Here is a 24341-nt window from a genome sequence, read left to right on the forward strand (position 1 = left end):
CTTCACTTCTTGCAGTCTTTTTTTACTATTGCCATGCCATTGAAATCAGTGTCTTTAAGGATGGAGCTGTTCTCCTGCCATAGGGAGATATGGTGAAGGCTTTGGACTGGCACTTCAGAGACCCGGGTTTGTGTCCACTCGGCCACAGCTCACTGGGCAACTGTGGGCCAGCCTCATACTCAGCCAAGCCTACCTGGTTGTCGAGGGAGCGGGGTTGGTATGCATGCCTCCATGAGCTCCTGAATGAAAGGCAGGCTATAAATCTAACAAAATAAATAAAACTGATATAAATTGCATGAAAATGGTGCCCAATTTTCCTTTGTAGCTTTCTGAAGAGACAAACCTCATCAGGTGCAAGTTTGTGTACTGCTTGGTGATAGTGGGAAGAGGCTAACGTTCTTAAGGTATTTGAAGATAGGTAGGACAGCACTGTACTTTCTAGAGGAATTCATGCTGGAAGAGAGTGATGCTATAAAAAAAAGTGTCCTAAATTAACTGGTAAATATGGTTCTCATTAATACTCCCCTCAAACTGAGCAATTCCAATCTGCTTGGTTGGGTTTTTCTAGCAAGCTCTTAATATGTCCGTCTCTGTTACTATACTGCCTTTGATTACAGTCTAACTATGGACAAAGCAGAAAATGGTCACGGGTTTAATTCCCTGAGAAATAGGTATGTTTTTACTACTAGCTATTTTCACAATAGTGTAGGTGGGAACCCCCGCACCATCATACAACTACTATAAACCAGTGACATCAATTTGTTAAAATTGACGTTTTGTCCGATAAACCTTTTTTAATTAAAAAAAACTAGATGTAATGTTAGGGAACAGTGTATACAGTCCGATGAAGACAGCCTTTCAACTGCTTTAAGGAAATGAATTTGTCTTTTTTTGTGTGTGTCTCACGCTTGAGTACCACTGTGTCTTCATTTTTTAAAACTGTTAACTTGAAGATCAACATACTTTTTAAAAAATCTATCTGCAAATAGCTGACGGAAATTTTTTCTTAACAGCCCTGTCGTATTCCTGGAAGCAATACTTTTGCTATTGCCACCTTCCTTTTCGCCTTCCCAGTCCAGCCTATGCTTCCAGGCGGTCTCTCTTGCAAATCCTAATCAGACCTGACACCGCTTTGTTTCCAAGCATGCCCCGAAACCCACGCGTGAACGCAAGCCTTTAAACCTCCGTGGGCTGAACCCCTCACTTTCCTATACCCGCAGATTCAGCGCAACGCCCGGCTCTCAACTGCAGTGAAGTCTCCACCCGGGTGCCACCACCCGTGATGCTGCAAAATGTAATAACTTAATAAACTAAACCGTCCAGCCCTAGTTACAACGCAGGAGCGCTGTGGGTTAAACTAAACATATTTCTAGAGAGAGAGAATGGCGAGGGAGCCCCTCTTTCAGGGTGAGGCTTTTCCCCGCATATAGAAGCTGTTAACTGAGCCACGCGCAACGAGGCCCCACAAACGCCTCAAGACTAACTCCCTTTCCTCGCACAACGAGGCCCCATAAACGCCTCAAGACTAACTCCCTTTCCTCGCGCAACTCGCCTTGCATCGCTGTGAGCTACAGCTGACGTAAAACGTGGCCTTGCTTTACGGTGGGTCGTGCCCGAAAAGCCTATATTTTGCGTCTCACGGTCTCCCCCACATCCCCTCGCGCCGAGCAGGTAAGGGAATCAACGTCGCGTTGTTAGCCCTTATTGTAGACTGCAAACAGTCTTGAACGGATAAGCGAAAAAGGTATTTCAGCATAACGAGGCAACAAACGTTTCAAGAAGCTAGCGTTAGCAGCTTTCTTCGCCCGGAGGACTGCACAGTCTAAACCTCAGCAACCAACCGGCAGCCCTCCAGGTATTGATGCAGTATGGCCGGTGGTGAAGGATGCTGGGATTTGTAGTTGTTGGGCATCTGGGGAGGTCTCTGGTTTCCCAATGCGTGTTTAATTTTCAGGGTTGGAAAAGAGGAAGGGAATAGATAATAAATGTCGTATTTGGGTTTACTTCATTTAGGAAAGGGAGAGATTAAATTTCACCAGCAGGATTGAAGTCCCAATGTCCCCTACTGAGATCAAGCTCCCTTAGTTTTTATTTAGTTTTGCCTACAACCGTATTTGGGAGAATCAGGCATTCCATAGGAGTATGGTTGACTCTCCACCAGCCACTTGTAAATGTTCCTAGTTTAAACTTGGCTGAGAAGGAAGAAAGAAAAAAACTGTCAGCCGAGGACTGTTCTTTATGCTGGATTGATATTGACAGAAATAATTTTATGTTTATTTCTGATAAAAGGCTTTCTAGTGACTGACCTTGGTGGGTTATGCTCATTATTTATATAAAGTTTCAAGCACAGGCATGGAATTTCCAGAAAATTGTGAATGATGCAAATAAATAGTAGTCATATTTGTATATTTGTATCCAGAATCTGCACAAGTATTTTGGCTATATTAGTTGATGTGAAAAAAAAATTGCATCTAACCTATTTTGTGAGGTTTGAACATTCCTTCAAAGAAACTAAAAACTTTGATATGTGGGGAAAAATTTGGAATATTAGAAACAACATTGGGTAATAGGCACTAAATTAAAATGCAATTTTATGGAAGCAATTAAAGATTGGTCATCACTGTTTAACACACTTCTACTGAAATGGCCATTGGGCGTAGCATATCTAACTCAAACTGAAACATGCGCAGTCTGAAGTAAGTCTCTTTAGGGAATGCTTGAACCACATTCAATTTCATTCAAGGGTCAAGGCTGTCAGAGTGCTAGAAAGCGTTTGGCCCGAGAGATCAGAAAAATCACACACCAGGCATTTCTATAAAAATAAATTTATTTACAGAAAGTACAAAAACATATTTACAAGCTGTGCATTCACACACGCTCAGAGAGGACTGAGCTGCAACTGGGCTGGAAGGCTACAAAAGCAAAACTAAAAGAAGTCCAGGCAAGTTCCTCCCCCAGGCAATGCAGCTTTAACACCCAAAACTGAGGACAATTAAGTTCAACCTCTTCACCCTGCCGATACTTAAGAAAGTACTCAATTACCATGGTAACCTATGGCTTGGTGCAAAAACAAAGAAATGCCAACAAAGGCCACTTTTCACACTGCAAAAGCCTGCTTACTGTTATGTTTGTGATTGATTATCTGGGCACAAGGAGTTTGGAGAATTGAATATAGCTTTGCAGTGTGTTTATTTATTTATTCAAATTTTGCTACTGCCCATTTCCCCCAAAAGAGGGACTCTGGGCAGTTGCATTTGTTAGTTGATTCTGCTCCTCCTTTTTGCCTTGATTCAACTGGAACTCATCTAGTTTTGTTCATGTGATCTTGCTGCTGATGGAATGCTTCAGATCCTGATAGTAGGACCTTGACCTCTGCTACCTTGGGAAAAATAATATGCTGTCCACTTCAGATGTCTCAGTAAACATTTGTTTTACTACTACTTTTTACAAATTTCTAATCTTGATTTATATTGCCACCCAATTGTGACACTGGGTGGTGAACATGGGATTAAAAGCAATAGAACAATAAATAAATAAATAAATACCAATAAACAAAAATGACAATAATAGTGCCACAGCACCAAGGGCAATCAAACTCAAACCACACAATCACAGTCATGTCAAGAAAAACCACAGTGACATACTGCACTTACCCAACCTGCAATTTGCTTGAATATCTCAGGAATATTAGAAAGACAAGGCCTGTCTCCTTCAGCATTCTTGATGGGTATTCAAATTGGTAATAGCAAATTAAATGCTCCTTGAATTAGGACCCAAAATTCATTCTTGTTGAGAATCTGCTTTTACATGCTTGCAGGAATATGAGATATTGAGTCATCTGGTTAGCAGCATTGCAACTGTGGAATTTGTTCACAATTGTTTTGCAGTTTGCTAGTACTATTATCATGCATTCACATTCCATGTGAATTTTGTCAGAAGGTTCAGCTGATGGCTAGAAAGTGAGATACAATTAAATGGGAATTGAATTCCGAAGTATTCCAGGTTTTGCTCACAGAAAAAGGCATACCACTTGTGCTCTGCTTCTGCTTTTTCTTGGTCTTATGACACTTTTTCTGCAATAAAATTGCTTAACTGTTTTGAAGATGAATTCAGATTGGATGTATATCTGGTGGGTTTTCTTCTGAGCATCATGCCAGTCCCTTTTCTAGACCTGGAGGTTCAAGATTTGAATGATCAAGTTCCTGCAATAATATAAAAGGGTTAATACCATTACTGTATCTTTCTACTTCTTCTATCTGTTAGAAAGAATACTCTGCTGCTCAATTGTATTTGGCCCCTGCAACTATGAATTGCAGAAGGGAAGGGAAGGCTAGCCATATTTGGAGATCATAAGACTTGCCTTTTCAGCCCCACCAGCCCAAGTTGTTGAAGATGTTCAGTTTTTAAGAAACTGCAGCAGAGAGGCTTCCTTTTGATCTATTATACCAAAAGGACCCTGCATAAATCACATATCAATGCCAGATAATTCATCTGGAGTGACCCCAGCTGTAGTAGCTTTTTCATCAACATGTGACTTAGGCCTGAGAAAGGGATGAGCAGAGCAGGTCCTTTTCAAGCAGACCATTGGGAATATCCATCAGGATTGCCAGGATCAAGAGTGCATTGCACATGCAAAACTGCCTTTGGCTGCTTCCTGTCTGTTCAATTCACAGTAGGAAGCAGGTAGTTTTCCATGAGGCAACATCATTCATTCTGGCTACAGAGAAGAAGAGGAAATGTTTGTCTCTATCATTTCTCTGCAACTTCTCTAGCTACTTTCCATAGAGGGTAAAGAGGATGAGCTTGACAGAGAGAGGGGAGATCCATTACTATGGCAACAACTACATAAACATTGCTTAAGCCCAGACTACGGGGGAAATTACGAAAATGTCTCAGATGCCCCCCTAATTCACATGAATATAAAGCAAGGAGAAGGAGAAGCACATTCAGACTAGAGCCAATCTGAATAAAAGTAGTTTTAAGGCACGCTGGGCATCTGTTTCTTGGCATCTGTTTCTTGGCTTGGTCTGCCTTGTAGTGCTAACACTTTTCCTTTCTCTTCTCTCCCAGCCATTGGAACATAAGGGAGAGCACTGAAATCCCGACACCCCCATTTATCTAGAAGATTCACCTGAAAAGCAAACATCATACAGTACTTAACCTGCCATGCTTGTCTGGACTGTATGTTTTGACTGAGGAAAATGTTCCATCTTGGAAAAACTGCTCTATTGCCATGTTGGGTTGGGGGTAAGGTTACTTCTTTGTCATTAGAATAGGAAATTAATGTTAGAAATAACATCAAATGATAGCTTGTATTGAGATTGACTGGGTTTCTGCTTTTTCTACCTTTCCTCCCAAAAAATGAATTGAAGTGGGTAAGCATTTGTGAGAAGGTATCTTGCTTATGGGATGTCCTTCCCAGAAAAGTTTGCCTAGTGACAGCTTCAAGGCATTGTTGAGCCAGGCATGAACTTGTTCAGAGCAACATGCAAAATAAAGCAATACCAAGTCAGTTGTAAATCAGTAAAATGACTTTTTAATTTTTTATGATGAGTTTTAACTACATCTCAGAACTTGTGTTGTAGGATAGCTATTTAAACAGAAGAACAACAGCTTTGCTTTTTAAAAAGCATAAGACTATTATACCTTCTTAGCTTAATTCAATTTTTTGTTTCCTTTGAAACTCACAATAGACCATCTAAAAAGATGAGAAGCACCAAACTACTGCTTTCTAATGACTACCAGGAGGGTTTGAAAGACTGATGCAGAGAATTAACAAGAACGTAGTTCTGGGCCTTCTTACCCTGACCAGCTCAATCTTTCTCCTGTTCCAGTTGTACTATTATAAGTATTATCTGTCCCCAAAGGTAAAATTTGATGATACTCATTCTTTACAAGCAAACCCAAACCCAGAGTTACAGATCTAAACAAGCGCTTATAGTGACTTAAAATATGCTGGCAAAACAAAACAAAACATCATTTATAGAAGGCAGAGATACCAAATGTTGTTCTGAACCATACTGTACTTGCTTGGTAGTAAAAATAACTGAAGCTTCATTTTTTGTTATAATTTCATGGCACAGTTGAGATTGGAGTGGTAGAGCTTTATTTCTCTTGTTTGGTTTTGTTAGAACGGAGCTGTTTTCCCCAAGATTAAAGGGAGCAAAGCAGGACAAGACAGTAGTCAATGGGTAAATACATCTGACTTTACTACTTCTCAGAAACAACACACTTGACATGGAAGAGACAACTCAGTGAAAAGGAGGGAGGCGATGAGGAGAATGCATGCAAATAATAATTACCAAAGGATTATTATTAAATACATAGGGGAATATTTGCATAACTTGTGTTAAGTTACTGTACTTATTTTAGGAATAGTGACTTACTTACTGGGAATTAATGTCTACCGCTTACACTTCTTCAAGGGCCACGCCTGACACGTTGAAAGAGATTGAATGCAGCCTTCTACCCTAAAAAGGCACCCAGCCTTGGTTTTGGCACCAAAGTTTATCCTAATCTTTTGAGCTTTTTTTTTTTTCCTCAATCTTTAGTTTGATTTTTGCCAGATTCACCAAAACAGCTGTTGTAACATTAATTGTGATTATTTGTACAAAACCCCTTGATGCTGATGAACTTTTACAATTATTATTATGCTTAGTACTAATTACTGTTGTTATTTTGATACTGATTTTCAGCAAACACTTACCCCTGATGTTTTCCCTCTCCTCCCTTTCTCTTTTTTAAACAGCACGTGGTTAGGAAATTTCTGAATTTGGTGGCCAGCCACAACATAGCTGTGCATCTGATTGATCCCATCCTTTTGGGACTGATTGACAGAGATTTGGAGCAGCTTAGGACATTCTCTGATGGCAGCCCCTCAGAATGCAAATACTTCTGTGCCCCAAGGGATTATACCACATTTGCACTACTGGACAAAACCTGGAAACTTGAAGTAAATGTCTTTTTCAAGCTTTATCTAACTGCTAAAGTTTGCAGTCATTTAATAGGATGCAAAAGAGAGATAAAGGATAAAGGCACATGTTTGTTTATTTGCTCACATTTGTATGCTCCCTACTTTTTTGACTCTAAGCAGCTTCCAGTATATGAAACTAAAACATAGATAACAACAGGATAAAAACACTTAATAATCAATGATTCTATTCAATGCTGTTTATAAAAAGGTGCCATTAAGTAAGATCTTCCACCTGAATGCCTTCTGAAAAAGGACAGTCTTTGCCATTTTTCTAAAGGCATGAGGGTAGAGACACATCTGATCTCCAGGGTTATGCTATTCACAGGGGAGAGGCTGCTCCTGAGAATGATATTGTCTGGGTCCCAATCCCCCAGTCTCTTTGAGGAATGGCACCCAAAGCATTCCCTCCCCACTAGATGATGTAGGGTATGCAGAGTCTACTTGCAGAATATGGTCCAAGCTGAATAGGGTTAATAGGTGATCACCAGCATCTTGAATTGGGTCCAAACCTATTGGCAACCAATGCAGCTCTTGTAATGCAAGTGTTTTTCTTCTGAGACAACTAACACCAATCAGCAAGTGGGTAGCCACATTCTCCACCAGCTGCAATTCTGAGTTCTGTTTAAGTTCAGCCCCACATAGAGTGAATTGCAGAAGTCTGAGAGATGACGAGAGTGTAATCACTCCTTTCAGCATCTTCTAGTTCAGAGACACTTCCGGCAAGCTCACCAAAGCGGGCTGCAGACTCTGCTGGCCATGGCTTCCACCTGCTGTTCCAGCAGGTGCCACTAACTCCAAGAAACCTCTCAGATTGCACACCAGCTCTTTCAGATGAAGCACAGCCCCATCTATAGAAATAGGTGGAACATTCATAGCCCATTCAGTCATTCATAGTTTCAGGCACTGGGTCAAGACTTCCACTGCATCTCCTGTATGGTAGAGAAGAGATAGAGAAGTAAAGCTGGGAATGATCAGCATATTGATCCCTGAGCTTAATCCACTAGATGATCTCTCACATTGGTTTCATATAGACATTAAACAAAATGGAGTGCCCACTGAAGTGTTCAAGGGTTTGACTTCTCTTTCCACAACACTAATTGGAATTGCCATTTAAAAAGCAGGCAGTCCAAAAAAACACTTTGATCAACAGAAGTGAATGCCACTGAGAAATCTTAACAAAACAAGGAGGGGTCTCTCTGCAGCAGAGTGACTAATGTGGTCTCCATCCAATGCCCTGGTCTGGAATTAATTATCTGTGGTGGTGTATTTCCTGAGAAACTTTGAGAGAGTCATGCGGTAACCCAACACACGATGCTGCAGTAGCAGCAAAATTCTTGGGAGAATGACCTGATGTTGGTATTTAGAGATGACGCATCTTTGCTTGGACCATTATAGAGGTTCATTTCTGCCAAAGTGGTTTTCTGATTTTGTCTTGAGAACTTTGGTTTAACTAAATGATACTATACTCAAGAACAGCTTCTTGGAAAATGATGATGAAATTGCCATGAGATGGTTCTCTTCTGCCATGTTTTGTTTTCGTTTCAACCTAAAAGGGAGTGTTCAGTGAAGCACAGCTGAAGTTTTATGAAGGTGGTTGGAACAAAGACATTATGTTGGTTTTAGGTGGGCTTGTTTCAGGCTGCTGAGAGAATGGGATTCCAGTGGCTAAAGCTTCAGAGTAAAGATCCACGGTTAGAAGGGATGGAGGATCTCTCTGGAACAGAAGTCCCCCTGCATTACATCTTCAAGCAGGCAACTCATGCCATCCATCTAGTAGTCTTCTATGAAAGGAGTGGCAACTACCTCTGGCATGGGCCACTACGGCTGAAGCAGCACATGGACAGGACTTTTGTGCCTTTCCAGAAGCTACATTTTGGACGCTACTCTGGAGCCTTTGACAAGTAAGAAACAGCAGGGCAGTATTTTTTGTTGTATATGATGGTAAGGCTTTTCTTGCCAAACACAGCTGTTGTACGTGCTTCCAAAAGGTTGAGATAACGGATGAAATCAGACGTCTAGGAACATAAATGTGATGAGAATTGCGTTAGGAAAGCAAACTTGTACTTTGATTAATGCTGGTAATGAGGCCATTAGATTCCTTCTCCTTCTCTCTTTCTTACATGATGCCAGAGATGAGAATTGCCTGGCAACTTTATTTGGCAGTAGGTTCAGGGCAGACAAAAGAATAGCACCCTCAAAGAGATCCCTGCCAATGGCTTTGAACTATGGTAACCTCTGAACAAAGGAAGGCCCATCTCTGAATATGGAGAATGTGGATCAAGCAGGAAAAATGACAGGGAAATCTACTACTGCCCCACAGTACATCCTAGCTGAAAAAATTGCATGATTCCCCAGTCACAGAATCCATGCTCATACAGGAAAGTAGGGCATCTCTCTTCTTTTACTTTTGATGGGCTGCTTCTAAAATACCAAAGCACTTGATTCACTTAATTAAAACAATTCTTTTGAGTTGTCTGGTCATCTGGCATTGCGATTGTGGAACACGTTCACAATTGCTTTGCCGTTTGCTAGTAGTGTTGTCATGCATTCCTAATCAGTGTGTCCTTGGTCAGAAGGTTCAGCTGATGAGCTAGAAAGCTTATTATTTTATCTTCCTTCCAGTTATATATGCTACTTCTCATCTTACCAGACCCATTCAAGGCAGCCTTCAGATAAAATGGTAAAAGCATCACGGTTTTGTTGCCTCCCCTCCCTCCTTGTTGTGGAGATCTTTTCCTGGATTATCCTTTTGTTTTCCTGCCACCGCTAAAATCCTTTGAGAGTACAGAAATTCTTTAAGTCTCTAACAGGGAGAATATGGGGAAGATAAGAGGATAGCACAGATACTTGGTTGATACAGGAATAAGGGAACACATTGATTTTTATTAAATAAGTAAAAAATGGGCTTTAAAACAGGTTCACTTATTTCTACAAATTGTCTATATCCTGTCCATAGCAACCTCCTCTGGCCCTAAAATTATTCCCAAGTCTGTGTCTCTGACACAGAAGAGATTCCCAAGCTTGGACTCCAAGCCTTCCTCAGATCTGTCCTTCCACCTTCACCCCTCAAATGCCTCTGTTCAAGTTCCTATTGGAATAGAACCCAGGAGGTGGTGCCCAATGTTGCCTTCCTTTGATTGGCAGTTCTGCCACCCAATTGTTACAATTGTTTTGGTTCTTTTTTAGCTGTACAGTAAACGAGTTGGATGGTTTGAGAATTGCAGATTAAAGTGGATTAAAAATTTAGATGAAAATGCAAGTTGTGGCTGTGTGTCAGAAGGAACAGCAATTGTTTATTTATTGGTTTGCTATCTTAATAATGCAAATTCGAAAGGAAACATCTTGTTTTTGTTACCTTTTCCTTGTCTGGATAACATCACTTTCCCCTTTTTGTAACAGGATGGAATTACTAACTCTTTCCATTGATGGATTAATAGTCCAGATTCCAAAAGAGCCATCCAGGTTCCTCGAGGAAAGGTCTCACTCTAGATTTGTGGAATGTCGATACAGAGAAGCTCGATCTTTCTTCCAGGTTAGTATCATTTCTTTTTGGAATTAATTGATTTAATAAAAACGACATTATCCATGGTACCACTGGTTCCAAAAAGTGCACCATTTCCATTATTGTCAGTTCCTCCACATCCCAGGATTGAAATAGCAATGCTTGCTAATTCTTGTTAATTGTTTGAAATGGAAACATTATTTAAAAGGCGTAATTGGAGGTCTCTTTCCTTTCTACCAGATCTGTGGTACTAAGTAGACTCAATCAACATGTAAATGCAGTCTTCAGCTAGACCTTTGTAAACCTACTAATACTGCATTTAGCTGCTCACTGCAAAATGGGAGAGATCTTGGTCCCGTGGCTCTTTGGAACTCAGAGAATCGTAATTTATGCAATTCCAATTTGGTGCATTCAGCAGAGAATTGTCTTGCAATGCTACACTCCAGCTAAAAGATCAATCTCATTGAACAAACAGGCTTTTACTCTTTTAAGGGTGCATCTTTAATCATGTGTGTACTTGATTCTATAGTTGCCCCTGTTCAAGTTGGAGCAATCATGTGCTTAAAGCTCACTACATAGCTTTTTTTTTGGTACCTTTGAGTCAGTCTTGACTCCTGGCAACTGCCTGGACAAGTCCATGAAGTTTTCTTGACAGCATTTTCAGAAGTGGTTTGCCATTGCCTCCTTCCCAGGGCTGAGAGAGAATGACTGGCCCAAGGTCACCCAGCTGGCTTTGTGCCTAAGGTGGGACTAGAACTCCCAGTCTCCTGGGTTCTAGCTTGATGCCTTAACCACTACACCGAACTGGCTCTCTTACTATATAGCCTAGGACCCAGTGAATTACTTCCAACTTGTTTCATCCCTTTCAAAAAGCAATTTGTCACAGGTTTGGAAAGCCACTGTTAAAATCCACAGTTCCTTTGGGTGCCCTGAAACACATGCATGGTTTTTAAATATTGGCAAAAACCAATATTCAAAAGTTGTGTTGAAATCCTAACCCAATTAATCTTTTCTCTCTATAGACAACCTGTGCTTCAGTTCTTCACTTTTTCAGTCAGCCACAGTTCCATGCTGAATCCTATTCAGCAATTACTTTCTAAGATTTGCTCTGTGGCTTTGACACTTGATGGCGCCAAAGAATGAACATAGAAGGCTTGGCAATGAAACAGTTAGTTTCTTTCATTGCAAGAAATATTTTACTGTCATTTGAGCATAGCAGGAAGGTAGAAAAGAACAGCTGGATAAAAAAAAATTCTGTGGGTTAAACCATGCTTTGAGTTTTACTAATGTATAAGAAGTGGTTTGTAGCTGTCTTGTTACAAGTACTAAGGGGAATGCATTTTTTAGTGAAGATGAAAATGGGACTGATTGCAGTGGCGATTTTTTTGATGGGCTTTGGATCCAAAGCTGTACATTTTAATATTTATTTTTCAAACTCTGGCCAGCGCTTTTCACCACAAGGAGGGAATCCATTTAATCCCAAAGACTTCATATTGTATCAGATTCTTCTCATCTGTGGCCCCAAAGCTTTGATTGTAAAGCTGTGTGTCAGCTACCCCCTGTGGTTATCATCACCAGTTTGAATTGGGTCCTTGCCTGACCCTGTGGCCCATTCCTTCTGTTTTCCATGAAGCAGGCAATAAGGACCATCATTTAAATACAAAACTAATACAAGTAGTCCTCACTTACTGACCATTCATTCAGCGACTCTTCAAAGTTACAACGGTGCTGAAAAAAATAACTTTACAGCCATTGCAGCGTCCCTCAGTCATGTGATCACCATTACGGTCAGTACTATACAGGTTGTCCTGTGCCTTACCTGTTTTTTTTTTCTCTGATTCCCTCCTTGCAGAGTGGAGAGATTGGAGAGGAAGGGATTTCAAGAGAGTAAGCTGTTTGCATAGTGCTCCTGTGGCTCCCAGCCCTGGGTTGTGGCATATTCACATTGCTTTCAGTGTGTACAAGACAGGAAGCAGGCATTGGAGCATTCCAAAGGGTGGGGGAGTGGTTAGGAGGCACACAAAAGCCAAAGGGGTGAAACTGACTAGTCTTGTCTCTTTCCAGCTGGAAAGCACAATCATGGTCATGTGATTTCCCACTTAGCGACCACTTCACTTGATGATGGACCTGCTGGTCCCAATTAGGGTGTTTAAGTGAGGACTACCTGTAACAATTACTTATTTCTTCTGGGGGAATTCTAAGTGTTGGCATGGAAATATCAAAAATGATCATGGAAGCTAAGGTACAAATTAGAGACAAATGCCTGCATTTCAGTTACAACATATAAAGAATTTACAGTGTCATTCCTCCTTTTTTTTCCCTCCTCTTCCTTTCTTTCTTTTCTAGCTGTACCCTGATGATACATCCCTTGAGGCAGTGGAATTCAGGAAAAAAGCCAAGGCATTGCTGCATCTTGCCGCTCTGACATTGAACACTTTAGGAGTACGATTCTGGCTGAGTAGCGGAACTTGTCTTGGTAGGTCATCTGCAGTCACGTTGGAACCCAGAAATGTTCTCTGCAGCAGGAATGCCGGCAGCTGAGCTTGAGGGGGAAGTTGATCAAATTAGGTACATGGCAGAAGTACAGTATGTATCAAGACAATACTGATTGAATGCATAAAAGGTAAGGTAAAGGTTCCCGTTTAGTCATGTCCGACACTAGGGGGCAGTGCTCATCTCCATTTCATGGCCGAAGAGCCAGCATTGTCCGAAGACACTTCTGCGGTCATGTGGCCGGCATGACTAAACGGAACACCGTTACCTGCCCGCCAAAGCGGTACCTATTTATCTTCTCACATTTGCATGCTTTCGAATTGCTAGGTTGGCAAGAACTGGGGCGAGTGCAGGAGCTAACTCCGTCACGTGGCACTCGGGTCTCAAATCGCTGAACTTACAACCTTCTGGTCGACGAGCCTGGAGTCTTAACCACTGAGCCACCACGCCCCTCCAGTCAAATGCATGGAACCATGGAATCCATGTGAATGCTAATTAGCATGCCTTAGGCTACAATCCCAGAAGCATACGTGCAAGAGAGTCTTTTCTCGTCTCCCACCCCAGTAATGTTTGTGCTAGGAGATTTTACAGCTGTTAATGCGATGAGTTAAACACTGCATTAATACAGCTTTCTTTACCTCACGCTCCTTAAATGGATTAAAGGGCCGTGTTGGAGGAGTATTGGTAGTTGTAATCCAACACACATGGTCAACGTCTGATTGGTTCATGTAAGCCTCTTACACAAGTGTAAGTAGTAGTGTGCAGTATTTCATATCCAGAGCCAAAAAGGTGCTGTGGAGCAGGTGTGGGGATGGAGAGCCCTTTTGGTCTAGTGGCTAAGGCAAAGGGCTAGAAACCAGGAGACCGTGAGTTCTAGTCCTGCCTTAGGTCCGAAAGCCAGCTGGGTGATTTTGGGCCAGTCACTCTTTCTCAGCCCAACCCACCTCACGGGGTTGTTGTTGTGGGAAAAATAGGAGGAGGAAGGAGTATTAGGTATGTTTGCCATCTTGAGTTATTTATAAAAATAATAAAGGTGGAATAGAAAATACATACATACATACATACATACCATGCCTGTCCGCATTTCTTTAAAGTAGCTGCGTCTTTTCACATGGAATCTGTACAAACAGCCTTTTATCCTGATCCTGTAAGATCGTTAAATATAGTTGTTTGATTGGTTATGTGCCATCAAGTTGGTGGTGTCGCTTAGTGACCACATAGATAGATTTTCTTCATGATGATCCGTCCCTAACTTGGTCTTTCAGCTCTTCCAATGGTGCACTAATCAGCGCTGTAACTGAGTCCATCCTTGCTGCTGGTCATCTTCTTCTTCTCTTTCCTTCTATGTCTTTATTATGGACTTCTCAAGACTTCTCAAGACATCTTTGCATTAAGTGTCTAATCAGCTTCCAAAGTTTGACCCTTATTTTTGTTGAGTAATACTAAAAATATGACTACTCTGTATGCCTACAAAGTTATTGTGATTTTGCCATTATGTGGGGTCAGGAGATTAGATGGCCAATTGAGAAGCTTTTGTTGACTGCTTTGTCTGGGTTTACCGTTGGGGACCACTGTAGGTTTTTAGTCTTTATTAATATTATTTTTTCTATTGCTTTCATGTGTTAGTCACCCAGAGTTGCATTTGCAAGATGGGCAGGCATATAAATCAATTAAATAAATAAATAAATGTTTGTTCTGGGTAAAGTCACTTGCAAACATTAGGTCCCTAAACTTTTGGAATTTTTGTCATGGTTCACCAGAAATGGTTCTACTTGGATTTTTCAAACTGTCTTAAGCATTTGAATCTTGCAGATTCTTTGATATAATTGCTCTTAATAATTGTAAAGATGCCACTTTCTCCAAACATGTAAATCACAGGACTACTCTCTTAGAAGAAAGAAATCAGCCATTTTCAATTGTGAAAATGGTAGTTCAGTCTTAGGTTTAAGCATTTACCGAACAGCCTTGGGTGATAAACAGGTCTGGGCAAGTAAAATTGTCCTCCTCCTTTTCCCATCATAGAAAACAAGAGGAGGAAATTTCCCTCTTCTCTACCATACAAATGCAGCAGATTGTTAGAGGAGAGATTGAATTCTCCATCCTTCCTTGGAAAGGAAAACTTGTGGGTATAATTTCTGTGCCTTGTTTAACTACACTGTCCTCTTTTTCATCAGTGTAGGAGCTGCATGATTGTGTGTTAAATTTCTCATGGATCTGTTGTATATTTAGGCTGGTACAGACAGTGCAACATTATTCCTTACAGTAAAGACGTGGACTTGGGGATTTTTATTCAAGATTATAAACCGGATATTATTCCAGCATTTCAGACGGCTGGATTACCGATAAAGCACAAATTTGGGAAGGTTGGTGAATAATATGCTTGACTCGTACTTTTCTTTCTTGCCAATCCTTTTTTCAGAATGTCTGAAATATTAAAGGATTAATTAGGTTATGCTAGAACAGTGTTTTTCAATCTTGGCAACTTAAGATGTGTGGAGTTCAACTCCCAGAATTCCCCAGCCAAAATGCTGACTGCGGAATTCTGGGAGTTGAACTCCACACATCTTAAAGTTGCCAAGATTGAAAAACACTGTATTAGAAGAATGCATTGTGGCCAAGGGATGGTGGGGAGTGGAGAGACTTGGTTTTGGATCTTTTTTCATCTCTGGAGCTTGTTGATTAGTTTAGGGCAATCAGGATCTTTATTCAAGTAACTCAACTTCGTAGGGTTACTATGAGGATAAATGAGAGGGAACAGAAAACTCTGCAAGGACTGTGTGCTAGAATTCAACATAAAAGCGGCCACAGCTTCCTAAATCAAAAGATGCTCCCAGTCCAGACCAGGGCCTGCATTAGTTTTCTTGCAAATTACTCCTTTTCCTCAGCTGTTATACTCCCAGAAGTAATGTTTTCTGAAAACTTAGTGAGAGATTTGTTCTTTTTATTTTTCAGAGGAGCAAATGGTACAGCCCTTAGTACATTGTAAATATCGAGTTACTTGTGTTATCTTGTAGACTGTCTACAGGGCTTACCACAATCTCTTCTCTTTCTCTTCTATTATCATAATTATCATACTTCTTGACTTTTCAGCCCTGTTAGTTTTATTAGCATTTGAGCAGGGAGAAATTTAACACTTTTTGGTCTTTTACTTCTGGTTCAGTTTCTTTAGAAAAGAAATCTAAAGAAACTGCTGAAGACTCGTTACATTCCTGTGATGCTGTCATATACATATACATTATATATTACGCTGGGCATAACATTCATAATCTTGGCACTCGAAGTGATTCCTCTTCCCAACCAAATTTCATGAGCTGAAAGAGCCATACCATTTCCTTCAACTGCTTTTTATCAATTCTTAAGAAGTTTAATCTTCAAAATACTGCTAGAAAGTACTCAGATTTCAGAATTAAGAATTACAGGGTTGGAAGGGAATCTGAGGGTTAATTTTGATGAGTGCCTACATTATTATCTATGTTTTGAGTTCTTTTTTCCCTTTCTTTATAGGTTGAAGATAGTTTAGAGCTCTCCTTCCAGGGAGGAGGAGATGATGTGAAGCTTGACATTTTTTTCTTCTATGAAGAGGATGACCACATGTGGAATGGAGGAACCCAGGCCAAATCGGGCAAGAAATTTAAGTATGACTCAGAGTTGGTATCTATGGGTGGGAAACCTTACTAAAGGGCTATCTTTTTTCATCTATATAGGCATAGCCTACTGCCCAAAAAATAATTGCTTCCTTTCTAATGAACGTTAAGCTTTATGGAGAACATTGGCTGGGTTCCTAAGAAATTTTTCAGGAAGTTTCTCAGTGGCAAGTTCAGTAATGGACAACAAATGTCTTTGAAAGATAAGCTGATGCCCATTTATCAGCCTACCTCTGCAGATGTTTAACTTCTGCAGAGTGTCTCCTTCTGCACATACTTCGCAGAACCTCCTACAATATGTAAAACTTATTTCCGAACACAATTCAAAATGCTGGCATTCATCTCAAGATTTCAACTGGCTTTGTATCTGGAAATCTAAGTCAGTTTCTCCCACATGAGCTTCTTGGAATACCCAGATACTCAGAGGCCCCACTACCCCAGTTTTTGGAATCAGGTGGGATGGTGAAATAGCAAAGAGTGCTATCTATCTTATCTATCTATCTTATTTATTTTCTATCCCACCTTTATTATTTTTATAAATTAACTCAAGGCAGATCTTTCCTCCTCCTATTTTCCCCACAACAACAACCCTGTGAGTTTTTAAGTAATTTCTCCCCTTAGCTTTAGCCCAGAAAAGTTAATCTCCTTCTGAACTGTTTTTTAAAAATACAGATTAAGACTTTTCTGTATTTCTCTGGACTTTTCAGAATGTCATCAGTCTTATCTAGGACCAATGTTGTTCTTGTTTAACTCTCAGTTGTGTTTGTAGCTTAGCTGTTCATTCTTTGTTGTATCTGTAATTGTTGCTTTGTCAATTTTACTGTGTTAGAATAGCTGTAATTCATTCCAGTAACTCAACTGGAAGGAAATGAATTATTTGAGTAAATTAAGTTGAGGGAATATAATGGGAAAGAAAAAAGATTTCAATCCAAGGCGAGTCATTTAACCAAATAATTGTGGGTTAAGATGCTGGTATTAAGCTTGATTTCTTCTATACAGATGACATTATAGGAAAAATGAATGATCTTTGGATCAACAATGTTCTTATAAAGAATGGGTGGAATTTCTGGGGTAGCATGTTATTTTCTCTTCCTCTGATCAAAGATGTGACTGATCATATCTTGGTTCAAGTTTGATCACTAGTGAAGATTTTTTTTTCGGTGTGGTTAATCAGTTCAATTTGCAAAGCAGACGCTTGGACAATTTGCAGGAATTTTAGTTCAGAAACACTTTCAGGAGCAGGTTAAGGAAATGAGTGTCCTGAAATTCAAAAGTTTATGTTTATTAACAACAAAAAATGTCTCTAATTCTCATGATTATGCACTTCAAAATGCCTGCTTAAAGGTTAAAAAGGAGAAGAATTTGCTTCCTTGGGACTTTGAGAGTTTGGAGATTGCATTTCAGTGCTGTAAATAGCTCCTCATCTGTCATTATAACTCAGCAGAATTAAAATAAATTATGCAACAACAACTTTCCTTAATAATTTAGTATAACATATATCACTTGCAGAAGCTAACTTTGCATATAGCTTATATCCAATCTGCCACATAATAATCTAAGAACTTAACCTACTTGGCATTGGTTGCTTAGCATATTACCTACACAATCTTAGCTGTTCTTCCTTTTTGCAGGTACCTCTTTCCCAAATTCACCCTATGCTGGACTGAGTTTCTAGAACTTAAGGTACATGTGCCATGTGAAACCCTCCACTATATTGAAGCCAATTATGGTAAAGACTGGAAGGTTCCTGTTAAAGTGTGGGATTGGAAAAATTCACCCCCCAATGTCCAGCCTAATGGAATCTGGCCTATCCATGAATGGGAAGAAGTCATTCAACTCTACTGATTGATCTGTAAGATACTGGCATCAGAAATGTATTTGTTGCCATTTGCATCATGCCTCACCTAGAAGTCATCAGCATTGGGATGCTTCATGGATTTGGTAATGAATGACCTTGTAAAGGATTTTGCCACTGCTTCAGTGGTACAATACATGTGGAAATTGGTGCCCTGCTTCAGGATTTTCTGTAGCTGAGGATGGAAGAATTCAGAAAGCGTTTTCATACACACACACAGAGTATACAGTATATATAGAGAGAGAGAGAGAGAGAGAGAAAAGATGAAAATGAACACTGGCAGCTATTTGGACGTTGCGTTACGGCAAACATGCTTATATCAAGAAAGCAACTCTTCGTTCTCTTCTAATCTACAATAATCCTGAGATAAAAGTACTACTCACCCAACCATGTTTGGCAGCCTATCAGGGCTCTTTAAATTGGGAGGTTTGGTACTCTACCCAAAATCATAAAAACTGGGCAGGGAAAATGTCCTAGCAGATCACTTTAAAAGAAATCTTGTCAAAGGAGAAAAAACGAAATACAGGTAGTCCTCACTTACCGACCATAATTGGGACTGGCAACTTGGTCACTAAGTGGTGCAGTAAGTAAATGTGACATCACGTGACCACACCAACTTACAACATCAGTTCTGGCTGCGGTCGTTAAGCAAATAATGCATATTTATTAAGTGCAACATCACATGACTGCGACTTGTGACTTTCTACCAGCTCCCCATTGATGTTGCTTATTGGAAGCTGGCTATGAAGGTTGCAAATGGTGATCACTTTACTGCAGGAAACTGTGGCCATTGTCAATGCCAAGCAGCCGAATTGTGATCATGTGACTGCGGGGATGCTGCGATGGCGGCAACTTTGAGGACCAGTTGCAAATCTCCTTTTTCAGCACCATCATAACTTCAAACAGTTGCTGAACAAGCAGTTGGTGAGTGAGGACTACATGTAGTGAGTTATTTCCTGTCTTTAACTCCCTGTGGTCCATGCTGTTCTAAATGGAAATAAAGCTGAACCACATGTCCCTTTTAGAGGCAAAACTAAAAAGTTAGAATTGCTAACAATATGTGGGTGTATCTGTATCTGGGGATAGTTATATTAGTCTATTGTAGCAAAAGCAACCAAATGGTTTTTAGGATTTTAAAGACTGGCAAATGTACTATTATGTAAGCTTGCATGGATCACATTCCATTTCTGTGCCTCTGATGAAATGGACTAAAATGCATGGAAGCTTATGTAATTTATTAGTGTTGAAATGACCACAGAACACCCTCTCATGAATCCTAGAGTATTTTTAAAGTTAGTATCAGATGACCAATTTGAATACTTGTTAAAGTTTGTTGCTGTGGTTGAGGTAAGTATTGGCTAATAGACTTCTGAAATTCAGATATTGCACACTGAAGCATTGAAGATATCTAGATGTGCGGGGATTCTGGAGTCTAAATACTTGGAGATTTTATTAGCATGAAAGGTAATGTTTCTCTGCTTTCACACACCATCTAGAGAAATGAAGAAAGAGTAACAATAGAAGCTGGCCATCCTTAGTCTACTAAATAATGTTCTGTTGTAATAAATAGGAAGTATCTTTGGATTTGGATCATTTTATTAAAATATATTTTTTAAATTAATTATGACGACCTGCTAATTAAGGAGATTGAAATAGAAAAAAAGTGTCCAGCAAACAGAATTCCTGTGAAGTGTTAAATGAAACAGAACTAAACCTATGAAAGAGTTTTCATAGTACATATTATTTATATATATGACAAACTGTGTCCTAAAGGCAGTTCTAACTATTTGGAGCTCTTTTACAAAATCCAGTAAAGTAAGAATTGGTTTTGTTTTTGTGGATAGAAAATGTGAGTAGAATATTTTCCAGTGCACACAAGTACACAATTTGCATATAATGGAAAAACAGAGTAAGAACTAATGCAGATTCTTTGACTTAAATAGTATTTAAATTATAAGGTATCTAACTTATCGACAGATATATCTAATTTATTGACCAATTTGTTTGCCATTTTGTACAAGGTACAGTATTCTTATATGTTAGTTTAGTGTCATTGAATCAAGTCTGACCCTGATTATCGTATGGACAGATGCCTTCCATCTTGACCCATCCCTAGTAACAATCTCGAGGTCTTCTAGGGACATTTCAGTTATCCCTGATCATTCCATCCACTCATCCATTGTCTTGCCCTTTTTCAAATTCCCTCAACTTGCCATGGGTAGGCATTTTAGTTGTGTTTAAATCCCATTGGAATCAGTGGGAATATAATCTCTAGGCCAGTTTGAAGAACAGCCTCAATCCAGCGGAGCACATCACTTGAACCTTGATTGAGGCCTCCAGTCAAGATGGACTTCTTCAGTTCTGCCAGGTGCAGAAAGTCAAAAAGCACCTGCTTGAGTGAGGCTCCACCATGCTAAGCCTCACAAGAATATTTCAGCTGGAGTGAAGTACTCTTTCAAAGCCCTGCAAATCTCAACTGTCCTATTTGGATCATGGTCAAGATTCCAATGTCCTTGCTGTATTTGTTGTGCTGGTGTATACTTTTAACTTTCGGTTCAGTCTGTTACTCATTACAAAGTTAGTTAAAGTGATCTGGGACTTTAAAAAAAAAAAAAAACCAGGATAGCACCTACCAAGTGTTTCTTTGCAATAAATGTCTGAAAACAAAACTGTTGCATAAGACTGATGTTTACTAGGTGAATATATTTATGATGGATGGTTTGTGCTAAATATTACATTGATACTTTAAGGTTCCCTTATTGGAGAAGCTGCCATTCACCTATGCAGTATAACGGCTAACTTTGGATAGTAAAGATCTTGGATTAGTCGTGATACTGTATACACTGTATATTTAGTCACTGACTAAATTTTAGATATATATATACACACACATACACACACACACACACACACACATATACATATACATAAATATGGGAGTGCGGTTGCAAAGTGATACAGTTTGGAGGCAAAAAGAAAAACAACCAGAAAAACAACTTCATATATGCCTTAATGGAATCTGAGCCACTGTGACTGCTCAGGAAACATATTTTGGGGTCTTGGAGGATGACATAATGGAAATGTCACCTATTGTGTAGCTGTTGTACAAGCTAATTTCATGCCAGAACCATTATAAGAGACATTAAAAATAAAACTGCCAACATAGTAAATATGACACAATAGCATTTGGAAAACTCTTTTTTCAAATCTTGATCAGCACACCCCAAAAAGATGCTGTAGATGTGGAAAAGATTAAAAAAATGGAACTCCCCTTTGAGGAGGACTACAGCATTCAGGCTTTGTAATTTAAAGCAAAAGCAGATATGGAGGTACACACATGACTATGAAAATGCATGGAGTAGAACCCATGGATAGTTTTTTTTTCTTCCGTCAGTACACTGGGTTAACCATTGAATCTAAATGCTGGGAGACTCAGTGCTGATAAGAGGAGGTACTTCTTTATATAACGCATGGTTAAATTATGTAATATTTTGTCAATGTAGATTGTTTAAAGGAAGGACGCAGTGGCGCTGCGGGTTAAACCGCTGAGCTGTCGATCGGAAGGTCGGCGGTTCGAAACTGCGCGGCGGGGTGAGCTCCCGTTGCTTGTCCCAGCTCCTGCTCACCTAGCAGTTCAAAAACATGCAAATGTGAGTAGATCAATAGGTACCGCTTCGGCGGGAAGGTAACGGCGTTCCGAGTCGTCATGCTGGCCACATGACCCGGAAGTGTCTATGACAACGCCGGCTCCAAGGCTTAGAAACGGAGATGAGCACCGCCCCCTAGAGTCGGACACGACTGGACTTTACGTCAAGGGAAATCTTTACCTTTACTAGATTGTTTAAAAAGGGGAATGGAGACATTTTTAGAGAATCGGGCTATCAGTGACTAGTTCTGATGGCCATATGGTACTTCTTGGATCACGTACCTTAAGTACCTGTTAGGGAACAAAAATGGCAGGAGCTTTGTCCTCCTAAGTTGTGAACTTCCTGCATGCATCTAGTTTGCCACTGCATGCTGGGCTATTTGGGGTGATGAGCTCATATATTCTTAAGAGCTTAATACATCTGCAAGCAGTCACTTCGCTTATCTCTGAACAAGCTGGAAATTGCAGTTCACAGCAGCTTCTTGTAATAACTGAATGAAATACTACTGTAAATGGCTTCCAAACAACCTAGAATACAGAAGCCCACTTTAGAACATGGCTTCATATTTCTACTTGATTCGAAATCATTGCTTTCCTCCTTTGAACAGGAACTAATTGTGGCCAGGAAGTCACTGAGATGTAGTAAAAGCATTCAAACATTTCAAAAACATTCCCCATACTGAAGCATATTTTCTTCTGTTGTTAATAGCCATAAGCTACTGCCTTTTATACAACCAGTCTTTACGGAAGGGCCTATGCAAACTTCTGAGCTTCACAGAATTCTAACGGAAATGGAGATAAGCTTTGTATTTATTTAGTCCTTTTTGCTTTCTGTAAGAACAGGATTCTATTTATTTTTCATTTCATTTCATTTTCAGATTAGCTCAACCTCTCTAAGCTGCATGTCCTCTAGATGTATTAAGAATTCCCATAATGCTGTAAAAGCTTTTTGTCTGCAGAAGACTTCAGACCCCATAAAGTAAGAATTGTGAAGCTGTTACTCTCCAAATTTTGCTTGCTGAACTACAGTTCCTAGCTTTACACCAGCATGACCAATGGTGAGGGATGCTGGAAACTAACATACGGAAAGACCACAGGTTTCTCAGGCCTACAGTAGAGCATTTACACTGATAGAAGACAAGGTGATGAATCTTTGGATTTCCTCTTTCCTTTAAATGTCCTGTCCTGCTAAAAATCTATTCTAAATGGTTGGGGAATCCTCTGGAATTTTGGACAAGATGGTGCTGGAAACAACGTGAACAACTTTAAAACAGTAAGCTCTCCCAATACAGGTGGTTTGCAATTTCTTCTGTGCTTCATGGTTTTTTTGGGAGAAACTAAGGGTTTTTTTCCCCCATAAGTTTATCCCACTGATCTACATGTATCTTATAGTCTTTCTCAAACACATCTAGTCTCTTCCAGATGTGTTCAACTACAAATATCTTTCCAATGCTGACTGGAAATTATGGAAGTTGTAGTCAAACACATGGAGGGCACCAGTTGGAGAAAGCTGATTTAATGTTTGATACTGATAACAAAATTAATGTTTAGGTAAATCAAGTAATCTAATACGCAGTAACATTTTCAGTAGCCTAGGTCTAAAAAGACATTTTTTGCTTTATATCACTGCTATATCTATGTTCTCAAGGCAGTAAAGAAAATCTAACTGACAACAACTACATTTGTAAAATTCAACTCAGAGGTGTTTCCTTCAGAAGCATATACCCTACAGTGTGTTATTCTGATTTTAAATGAATCCCATTTGACTACAGCAGGTGGTAGTACCTATCTCATCCTGGCTGATCCCAATGGCAAAAGGTCAGTTCCTGGAGGAGGAGAGACCAAGAAGAAATTGCAGGGCTGAAAAAGGGAAAGAAACATCTGGAAGAAGGTATTGGCTGCAATGAAAAATAATGGATGTGTCCAGTCAGTCATCAGGAGCTGAGCTCGGCTTAAGGGAATTTTTACGCTGAAGGTTCAAACTATACAGGTTTGCTATTCTCCTCTGCATCTTGATTACCCTGACAAAGGGCCACATATTATGAGGAAAACTAGTATCTGCAAGCATATCCTAGTCAGTGGACCTCTTCTCTCCCCAACACAAACACCTTATCAGGATTTCAGTTTTAATTCAGTTTGTGAGAAACAGAGCAGGTTCAGATTTTTAGTATAGCTCTCATTCATTTCAAAGGATCTGAACAAAAGAAAAATTCTGATTCTTTCTCAGG

At 39.9% G+C, this 24341-nt stretch overlaps 1 protein-coding gene across 1 annotated transcript; it reads left to right on the plus strand.

Moving 5' to 3' along the window:
* Positions 1-1744: 1744 nt before the first annotated feature.
* FKTN (fukutin) lies at positions 1745-21112 on the plus strand. The gene is made up of 10 exons (XM_063294922.1): positions 1745-1855; positions 5071-5867; positions 6132-6191; positions 6749-6952; positions 8597-8874; positions 10373-10505; positions 12822-12951; positions 15198-15331; positions 16473-16603; positions 18244-21112. Exons 2-10 carry the CDS (start codon positions 5763-5765, stop codon positions 18455-18457), a joined length of 1389 nt encoding a protein of 462 aa, XP_063150992.1. The 5' UTR covers positions 1745-1855; positions 5071-5762; the 3' UTR covers positions 18458-21112.
* The last annotated feature ends 3229 nt before the right edge of the window (positions 21113-24341 follow it).

Source organism: Candoia aspera, chromosome 2 (genome assembly GCF_035149785.1).
Source record: "Candoia aspera isolate rCanAsp1 chromosome 2, rCanAsp1.hap2, whole genome shotgun sequence".
In the NCBI taxonomy this organism is placed as follows: domain Eukaryota; kingdom Metazoa; phylum Chordata; class Lepidosauria; order Squamata; family Boidae; genus Candoia; species Candoia aspera.

Excerpts from the sequence above, each read along its gene's own strand:
- FKTN (XM_063294922.1), top strand. The coding sequence starts at position 5,763 with ATGCAGAGAATTAACAAGAACGTAGTTCTGGGCCTTCTTACCCTGACC. Across the intron at positions 15,332-16,472 it reads TAAAGCACAAATTTGGGAAG|GTTGAAGATAGTTTAGAGCT; the intron begins GTTGGTGAATAA and ends CTTTCTTTATAG. Across the intron at positions 16,604-18,243 it reads AAATCGGGCAAGAAATTTAA|GTACCTCTTTCCCAAATTCA; the intron begins GTATGACTCAGA and ends TCCTTTTTGCAG.